Raw genomic sequence first — 10,572 nt, forward strand, 5'->3', positions numbered from 1 at the left:
AGGATAGCCTGCTAGTTTTCTACTTTTGTAAACTACCCTACATGAATGGAAGTGGGCTAAGGGCGAGGCACTTGCTAGATTAGTGTTACCGGCAGCAATGTGGATCAGTACAGTGGCTGAAAGTAATATCCCTTCCAGAAGGTGGAAAAGTCTAGATAAAAAATGACAAATGGACAGGGGAAATAGCTTTACCGGAAGGTAAAGGAATACGTGGGTTAAACAATGAAGGAAAGCCAATAGTTGGTTAATACACAAAGGTAACATTCTCCTGCTCTGAGCCTTTAAGTACAATTATTGTAACAACCCCTGTCCTTAACAGTGTCTGGTATATGGGCAAGGAAAGATTGTTGGAAAGGCAAAGCAAACACTTCTGCAATTCCTACTGGTTTGTTCTGTAATGGAAGATACTAAGTCAATGTGAATTAGAAAAAGGTCAGAAGCCAGAGGAAGAGATATGCCAGGAGACCTCTCCAGCTTTAAGACTTTGGACAGCAACAGGTCAGCTGAGTCTGGTCAGGATCAAAGATCAGGTATCTAAAAAAATGGTATCTTTAGCCAGTCCTTATGGCAATCCCGACTACTGTTCAAGGGTGTGAGACCTTGACCTTATACTCTTGGATTTTAATATTGGTCTTTAAAAAGGGTTTGGAGTGGGTTAATAGGTACCAATTATATGTGGTATATAAGAAATCTACTTTATTTTTTTTTTAAATTTTTTTCTTCAACGTTTATTTATTTTTGGGACAGAAAGAGCATGAACGGGGGAGGGGCAGAGAGAGAGGGAGACAGAATCGGAAACAGGCTCCAGGCTCTGAGCCATCAGCCCAGAGCCGGACGCAGGGCTCGAACTCACGGACCGCGAGATCGTGACCTGGCTGAAGTCAGACGCTTAACCGACTGCGCCACCCAGGCGCCCCTATAAGAAATCTACTTTAAGCATAAAGATGCATAATATGTCTTTTGCTATCCCTTTACTAACACTATCCCTTTGCATAATATGTCTTTTGCTATCCCTTTACTAACACTATCCCTTTGCATAATATGTCTTTTGCTATCCCTTTACTAACACTAGTCAAAATAAATCTGGTTAATTTCAGACAAAGTTTAGAGCAAGGGAATATTACTGGGATTAAAGAGGGGCATTAAATAATGCTAGAGGTTAACTCTCCAAGACAATCCTTAATGTGTATACACTTTACAGAACATCAAAACATCCAAGGCTAGAACTGCAAGGAGAAATAGATGAATCCAAAATTATAGTTGGAGATTAACTCCCCTCTATCAGTAAGTGATAGATCCAGCAAGTAGAAAATCAGGACATAGTTGAATTGAACAGCACCATTAATCAACTGGATCTAACTGACCTCTGTAAGTTACATTATTTAACAGAATATTCTTCAAACTCACGCGGAACATTCATGAAGAGAGCATTTTTTTAAATGTTTATTTTTGAGAGTGAGAGAACACAAGCAGAGGAGTGGCAATGAGAGGAGACGACAGAATCCAAAGCGAGCTCCAGGCTCCGAACTGTCAGAGCAGAGTCTAACGTGGGGCTCAAACTCACAAACCATGAGATGACCTGAACCAAAGTTGGACACTTAACCAACTGAGCCCTAAGATAGGATTCTGGGCCACAAAACACACTGTCTAGTAGGTTTAAAAATAAATCCATCTACTCATACCAAAATGGAATTAAACTAGAAATAAGGACTGCTGAAAAACCCAATACTGAGGTTAAATGTTTTTTAAATAGATGGGTCAAAGACTTAAGTTAAATAGTTTGAAGTTACAATAAAAATATGATTTGTATTTTGTATTCTAAATTTTATATTCAAAGTTTGTGGAATGCTGTGAAAGCAGTGCTTAGAAAAAAATTTAGCCTTGAATATATAGTAGAAGAAATGAGATCTAAAAAGAGGACCTATACTTCTATCTTGGAAAACTAGAAGAAGGGATTTAAGCCTCAAGTAAGCAGTAAAGAAGTTAGAACAGACATCAATGAAATTGAAGTCAGGAAGTCAATGGAGAAAGTCAAAACCAAAAGTTGGTTCTTTTACAAGATCAGTAGAAGTGATAAACCTCTAGCCAGGTTAAGGGGGGGAAAAGTTACAAATTATTAAACAGAAATGAAAGAGGGACCATAACCACGGACCCCTACACGGTAGAGGGGTATTTTGAACTATACTCCTACATTTGACAACCTAATGAAACAGACCAATTCTATGAAAGATCAGCTCTGAAACTCGAACAATAGAGGAATATAAAGAAAATGAATCAGTAACTTTCTAACACAAGACACACAGTCCATATGGGTTCACTGGGGAATCTCAAAAACAGATACAAAAATCCTCCGCAAAATATTAGCAAACCAAATCTGGCAACACATATACTGTGACCAACTGAGATTTATTCTAAGAATGCATGGTTGACTCAACATTTAAGAATTGCTGTAGTTTATCAAGTCAACAGGCTAAAAGAAAAATCATGAAGTCAATGGATGCAGAAAAAGCATCTGACAAACTAGCAATGAAAAATGTAGAATTGGAACCTATGGTATATGAATTCAAATTTGTTTTTCACACTACCTGTGTAAATTTCAGGCAAATTAGCCTCTGTGTGTCTCAGTTTCTTCATCTGAGAAATGAGGATTATAGAAGCTCACATCTCCTCAGGTTGTTTTGGTGAAAAGGAGAAAAAATTTGGGAGATGATAGCCAGAGGAACGAAAGTATAGCAGCACAAGGTAGTAAGGGGAGAAGATAAGAGGGGGTACTTGATACTGGGATAGGGATTTCATTTAATGACTGAGAATTAGAAGCTTTTTTATGTTTATTGGTATAATATAGCCCATCATTTGTCAAGTCATTCTGACACCTGAATTAAGATTTTCAAATCTGCCTATGAAGATGTAGATCTGAAGGGGATTCTCTCATCCAGTTGTACATCCACAGTTACTTCAGGCTTTAACAGAAACCTCCCACGTCCTGGAAAATGCAGAAAAGAGTAAATCACCAATGGTACTGTGTGGGAGTGGGTAAAGGGATGCTAGGGATCTGATGGTTTGAGGCTCAGAGAAAGTTGATTGGTGGAATGAGGGATATAGAGGGAGGTGCAGGATAAGAAAGGATGTGATCAAGTTCACAAAAGGTGTGAAAACTCAGGGGTGTGTGTGTGGGGGGGTCAAGGATGGGATCAAGATAAGAAAAACCCGGGTTTAAGGATAACTTGGTCAAGGACACATGTCTAGGAAGTGTCAGTACTGGTAATCAACTAGACAGATGTGGGTTCACGTATATGATCTTACCCACTATGGTATACCACTTCCTTCAGAAGTAAGGGGCTCAAATTTGATCCAAGATCCTGGCTCTACCACTTATAAGCTAGGAGGATTTTTGGCAAAGTTCTTTATGTTGAGCGCCAGTATTCCCATTTATGGGGGAGAAAAAAAATCAGCCTTCAGACTTCAGAGAAGATGTATGCATGTCACTCAAATATTTATTCCCACCTACTCCAATTCAGGAGTTGGCCTAACACACTGAAGAGTTCTTTTTTAGGAATTTCACATGAAGGATGGCTTATTTCAGAGCAAGGATACAACTCATTGAAAGAGTTATAAACCAGAAATCCAATATTCAATTTATTTTGGGTCCCTGGTATCCATAGGTTAGCCTGACCAGAATAACCTCCTTATATTTGATGGACTTATAAGGGAAGCCATGTTGTAAGACAGGGTTGATTGGATGAAGGCAAAGCTGAATCAACACATTCAAACATAGGATTAACATGTTTAACGTGAAGCTTGAGGTTTTCCTTTGTGTTGTGGAGCTGTCATGGTCTCTCATCCTTGGGCCAGGATGCCCTCTCCTGGACAGTGCTAGGATGTGTATGGACCATGTTTATTTCGGATTCATCTCTGCTTCCAAGGCTGAATAGACTTCTGACTCCCATTTAATACAGATTTAAGATATCCTATGGGGAACGTTAGTATCTTTAATGTTCTTTTACACAGCTCATATGCATACTTCTCTATCAGTTGAAAAAGGTGGTCTTGAGTTGTTCCATAAAGTCAAATTATTAAAGAGGCCTTATAACCTTTAACATGATTCAATTGATACACTGATTTATTGACTATAATTTCTAAGTATCATGCAAGATATGTATAAGAATCATAGCCAACCTACTAAATTCTAAATTTAAAGGAGGAGTTCAATTGGATGTGGTATTTACTGAACCAAGTTTCAAAAGCTAGATATAGATTCATATCTGGGATGACATTCCTACTTTACTTGGCAGAGGGTATAACGTGCACAAGCACAAAAGCAAGGAATTACCCTGCAGCTACAAGCAGTTTTACATAGAATATAAACTTAAGGTTGGGAAGGAGGTAGCAAGGTTCTAGAGTTCCCAGATTTTCCTGAGGTGTTGGAAAGTAAGATACTCTGGAAGGGGAGTAAAAATGAGAGCCTTCATGTATTGATTTTACTGCATTAACCCCTGTTCTGACCATGTTGGTTCCTGGTCTAAAGGAGACAGGAGGTCTCCCAGGCTGATGAGAGCTAATGCTTCTGAAAGACACAAATTATAGTAGTTCTAACAATGCTGTTTATTAAGTGCCTGATAGGTTTTCTTACAAGCCTCTTCATACACAGTATCTCAATTATGAAAGCTACCCAGAGAGGATTATTCCTACTTTACACTAAGGAAAAAAACAAAAAAAAACCTTGTTCAAGGTCACACAGTGGGTATTATGACTGAACTAGCTTGCAAACTCAAGCCTTTGGAGCTTCCAAGGCCATGTCTTGCCACAGTCCTAATCATGATACCCACCAACACATAAGCATCCCATTAAGATACACCAAGATGGGTGCCTGGGTGGCTTAGTTGGTTGGGCGACATATTCTTGGTTTTGGTTCAGGTCATGATCAAGGTTTGTGGGTTTGAGCCCCACATTGGGTTCTGCCCTAAGTTCAGAGCAGGTTTAGGATTCTCTCTCCCTCTCTGTGCCCCACACCCAAAACAAAAAGCAACACCAAGAGATAAACCACTTTCTCAGTTTGGCTTCTCTCCTTTCTGAGGAATGGGAACGGGATGTTAGGTTGGAAAGGTTAGTTTCAGAAAGACATAAAGGAGATGCACTGCTCTACCTCCAAGTCCATGGGATCCATTCCTCAATAATGTGAACAGAGTGGGGTGGGGGGGGAGGGGGGAGTCCACAGTATATGGTTTTTAGGGAATAGCCATTGGTTTGTCTTTTCAATTTTTTGGTTTGTATTAAAGTTTAGAGACACTATTATCACCTCCAAATACTTTCAGAATATCAAAACTTCATTAGATATTTACAGCCATGCTGAACTCTAATTACAAGGAGATTCTTCATCCTTTTCCTATAAAAGCTTTTATGATTTCTATTTCTATTGGTGCCCTTAGAATAGCTACAGACTCCAGGGAGGCCAGACACAACCAGCAAGAGCAGGACTTGGACACCCAAGTAATCATGACTCAATTAGAGAGTCTGTCTGTTCTCCTGAGACCTCTCTGGACCAAGCCTGACATACTAGGAATAGCTATGCTTAAGGTTAGATTTTGTGTTCATTCTTCTGGGACAAAGCCTGTTATTTTCCTTCTCTACTAAGGGAAGTGGGAAGGTTAACAAGTCCAGATAGAATTCCCTCAACCCCTGAACAGAATGCTTATAAGTGCCAGGCCTCAGTGGCATTTGCAGAGCCCTAGGCTCTTGCTGACACTACCCAGCAGAGGTAAGAGCATTGTATAAAAGGGGAATCTAGAAAAGGAACAGAGGTCATCAGGAGGGGTTCCAAGACTATTAGGATGAACAGACTTGGGACCCTTGGGCATTCTACTTCTGACTGTGCTCCTGTGTAAGTCTCCAAGACAAGACTCAGAGGGAAGGAATTCTCTTGGGAGGGGACTTGAAGTGTGGAATCCATACAGAGCTCATGCTTCCTTACAGATTCAAGGAGTCTGAAGAGGCCCTCTAGATTGCTAATGGCAATCCAAAACACTCCAAGACACCTGCCAATGTTTTCAATATGCAATAGGTTATTCTCATTCAACATAGCTAGGCATTGTGTTACCCCAGGGATTATACTAGAGAAGATAGGAATGCTCCTTATTCTTATGAAACTTAGATTGTTTGAGGGATCATCCATGTAAGCAGGCAATTCAGAGCACTGTGTGTGTATAGTATAAAGACAGGCACTGAGCACAGACAGGGTTGGAGCGATTTAAGGTGACATCTAAGTTATGGAAAGGTGCATATGTAAGGATTGGCTAGGTGAAGAGGAATGCCATCCCAACACCAAGAACATGGGTAATTCTTAGAGGCAAAAGAACATGATATAGTTAGGAAGTAGAAAAATTCAGCCTTGTTGGAAGGTAGTGTGGGTAGGGTCAAGAATGGTAAAAAATCTGGTTGGTGTTGGCAGAGCTCTATTTGGATAGAGCTCAGGTGGCAGGTTGGCCTGACTCCTTATATCCTCATGGCAACTCTGAGCAGGAGCTTCAGTAGCCTTCCCTTCTGTTGTGCTTGAAGTGTGAAGGCTGTTTAACTAGGGAGACATATGTTAAGGAATGTTAGGATCTTAGGGAAGGATGGGAATGGGGCAGTCAGCAAAGTTAACCAAGACTCAGCCCAGTCCCATTTAACAACAGAAGTGCATCTCTCCAGTCATGGGTACCCTTTTCAGTTTTATGAGGGGTTTCTGGAGATGAATAGGAAGAGGAAAACATGGAGAGGAAACGGTCATTGGGAAAAAGAGCTCTGTATGTTGTCAGGTATAGGGGAGGAAAGAGAAAGGATACAAATAAAATCTGCCTTCTTCAGGGCTTGAGGCCATTCCAGGGGATTGAAGACATTTGGCTTGGCTCTAGTAAGGTCTGATGTAGTACAGGTGTGCTGGATTTCAAGAGAAATCACTTCTGATGTCTAGATGTCCCTAGTTATACTTAGCTTTGTATGTAACTTGGGCTGTGAATCTTCCAACAACAGGACTTCTCTGCCCAAACTCCGAAGGAAATGATTCCTCAGGTTGTGAGGCAGTATTGATGACACTCAAATAGCATCAAAAGAATAAAAAAGACTGCTGAAACCTCTTCACTAAAATAGGAGGGTAACTGCTGAGGGAGGAGGAGCATGGGGATAGAAAACAAATTCATTGACAAGTCCTGTTGATTTTTCCATTCAAGGGTTCTTCCTTTTCTGGAATAAAGATTCTCTATGTGATTACACCTTTGCTTAGTACAGCATCAGGTTATTAAAGCCAGTTGATTAGATGCAAGGGTGAAGTAGACAAGTCCCCTCTTAAGTCTAGAAGTCCTGGTAAAGGTCATTTAGCCCTGAATGCCGTTCATTTGCCTGTAGAACTAGTTCTGTAAAGTTGTCAACTTTCAGATTACATGTCCTGCTAAGGAAGCAGACAACTTCTCAAAGACAGTACTGAGTGAAGATTGTATAGTATTGGGATCTGGTGTGACCCATCCAAACCAGTGGCCTGGTGAAAGTGGCAGTTGAAGAGATTATCTACAGAGGCCTGGAAAGGGTTAAGGAAACTGACAAGGGGATGGTAAAGCACCAGAACCAACCTTGCACATTATTATCCTACTCAGGCCTGACCACATAAGGGAAGATGCTGTTGCCAGAAAACAGAAGGGGTCACTTTTTAGAGCTGTTGCCTTTGGTAGAAAACCATGGCAAGGCCATATGTGCGTGGCAGGAAGGGAACTGGAGAACATGTTCCTGATCTCCAGTCTCCTTTTCTTACCTCTTCTTGGTGCCTCATATTGGCTGAACTCCTCTAGAAGACAGAAGAGAAGGGAATCTGAGTAATGCAGCCCTATAAACTCCAGCTTATAGGGACCTAGGACAGGGCTTCAGAGGGACAAATGGAAAATAACCAGCACACAGGGTGAAAAAATCAAGACAGGCTCCCCTTGCCTGACTTCACCTGATCACTTCAATCACAGGCTGGTTCCTATGCTCTTTTTTTTACCCCAGCCTTAATGATTCAGCCTTTTTACTGCTACTGCCAACACTGTTCCCATTTGTAGTGATATAGGAGAACCTTGAGATGGAGAGGAAACCCAGCTCATCGAGAGGAATTCTGTGGGATCAAGTCATTACTATGGTGGCCATCCTCCCAGTACCACGGCTCCCTAGAGAGGCATTCCAAGGTTTTTTGAACTTTAATATTTCAACACCAAAAATATATCCAATATTCTCAACTGTGAAAAGCTAATGCTTACTGTTAATGTGTCAGACATTGCATTCTTGTTTAATCCTCATGCCTCCTCTAGGCTACAAGTGTTTAACTTTGTTGTCAGTTGAAGTCAATTATATGATATATGATATATGATATAATATGATATGATATATGTATGTAAACTTGCTTCAGCTCCTACTGCCAGGATCTGAAACCAGATCTGGAAAATTCCGAAGCCCAGACTATTAACTATCTGCTATAGTCAACCCAACAAGGTTCAAGATGTAGGAGACAAAGCTTATATGTTTTTCTCCTTCCTTGACATTCCTCTAGTATAGATAGGAAACCTTCTGGTATAATCCTTTAGACCCTGAAGAAAAACCCACACAAAATTTCTTCTAGGTCTTTTCTCAAAATACAAATATCCCTTTAGCCAGTTGTCCTGAACTCCAAGTAGGACATTTCTTCTTTGGCCAAATACTTGCCCTCTAGGCTTCATGCCACTCAGAGCTGAATGGGTCTTCTTCCCTAATGGGGAGAATGCTCTGCTTCTGGAGCCTTATCCTCTATTTAGCCTCCATAAAAGGAGAGGGCCCTTGCAAGGATCTGCCTCTCAGCAGACAAACTGAGTTACATTCAGCAGCTTTTGTTTTTCAGGAATTGCTTTGTTTCTATCCTTCAAGGTCCCTTTTCTTCACCGGTCCATGTCTTAGTGATTTTTGGCCTGTATATTAAAGGTTTCAGATCATCCAATAGCAAGTGTTGGCCTCAAGCTTAACCTTTGATTTACCACAGAGCCTAGACAGTCCTGGGGGTCTATCAATGTGTCTTTTCAAGAAGCTCTCATTTTGAGACCTAATAGAATACTGAGAGATACCGTATAGTTTACCTTTAAAGGACTAAATAGGTACTCGTCTGCCTTAGGTCATTTCAATGATTGATGCAAGAACATTGCTCCTTGGGAGTCCTATTATACAGAGATACTCTTACATTCAAATATGTATTTGGCTTGTGCTTGGCAAATTTTTGTCAGGTAAAATTTTGTGACCGTAATAATATGACACTTACACTATGATATTGTTCCATGATTTCTTTTAAGAAGTTTATAGCATCTTACCAATGATTCTATTCTTTATTATAGGATTTAATAAAATATTTCTAGAAAAAGTTTCTACTGCATTTTGGGGCATGAGTGAGAAGGTTCATTTATGAATCATGCTCACTTTTCAAAATTCCTGCTCAGTACCCAGCTCCTTCCAGCTTGCCGGCATCCCAGGGCTGGAGTCCCTGCATCTCTGGCTTTCCATCCCCTTTGGCTCCATGTACCTGGTTGCCGTGGTGGGGAACATCACCATTCTGGCTGTGGTAAAGGTGGAGAATAGCCTGCACCAGCCCATGTACTTCTTCCTTTGTATGTTGGCGGTTGTTGACCTGGTTCTATCCACTTCTACTATGCCCAAACTGCTGGGAATCTTCTGGTTTGGTGCTAGTGATATTGGCCTGGATGCCTGCTTGGCCCAAATGTTCCTCATCCACTGCTTTGCCACAGTTGAGTCAGGCATCTTCCTTGCCATGGCTTTGGACCGCTACGTAGCCATTTGCAACCCGCTACATCATACCACAGTGCTCACTCATGCTACGGTGGGACGGTTGGGGCTGGCTGCCCTCTTTCGGGGGGTACTCTACATTGGACCTCTGCCTTTGATGATCCGCCTACGGCTGCCCCTTTACAAGGCTCATGTCATCTCACACTCTTACTGTGAGCACATGGCTGTGGTCACCTTGGCATGTGGTGACAGCAGGGTCAACAATGTCTATGGGCTAAGCATTGGTTTTTTGGTCCTAATCTTGGATTCCATGGCTATTGCTGTCTCTTATGTGATGATTTTCCGGGCCGTGATGGGGCTAGCCACACCTGAAGCCCGACTTAAAACCCTGGGGACATGTGGTTCTCACATCTGTGCCATTCTGATCTTTTATGTTCCTATTGTGGTTTCTTCTCTCATTCACCGATTTGGTCACCAGGTACCTCCTCCAATCCACACTTTACTGGCTAACTTCTACCTCCTCATTCCTCCAATCCTTAATCCCATTGTTTACGCTGTCCGCACCAAGCAGATCCGGGAGCGGCTTCTCCAAATGCTGAAGACAGAAACTAAGTTCAAGTGACCATTACTTCCTTCCCTCTCAAACATATGGAGAAGGTATTTAAATATGGTGGGCAGCTTGCCAAATGGGAGCTTCAAGCCGTCTGAGAGGTTAGGCCCAGTGTTCTCCAGTTTTTGTGATTCCAAAGGAATGTTAAGAATGTACAGCTTTAAGTTCTATTTATGTTTATTTTAATGACTAAAGGG

The 10,572-nt window shown here is 41.4% G+C and overlaps 1 protein-coding gene across 1 annotated transcript; it reads left to right on the plus strand.

Annotated features, from left to right (window-relative positions):
• Positions 1–9,287: 9,287 nt before the first annotated feature.
• Positions 9,288–10,387, plus strand: LOC101089391 (olfactory receptor 52M1). Its single transcript, XM_003992788.4, has one exon. It carries the CDS (start codon positions 9,434–9,436, stop codon positions 10,385–10,387), a length of 954 nt encoding a protein of 317 aa, XP_003992837.2. The 5' UTR covers positions 9,288–9,433.
• The last annotated feature ends 185 nt before the right edge of the window (positions 10,388–10,572 follow it).

Source organism: Felis catus, chromosome D1, assembly GCF_018350175.1.
Source record: "Felis catus isolate Fca126 chromosome D1, F.catus_Fca126_mat1.0, whole genome shotgun sequence".
NCBI lineage: Eukaryota > Metazoa > Chordata > Mammalia > Carnivora > Felidae > Felis > Felis catus.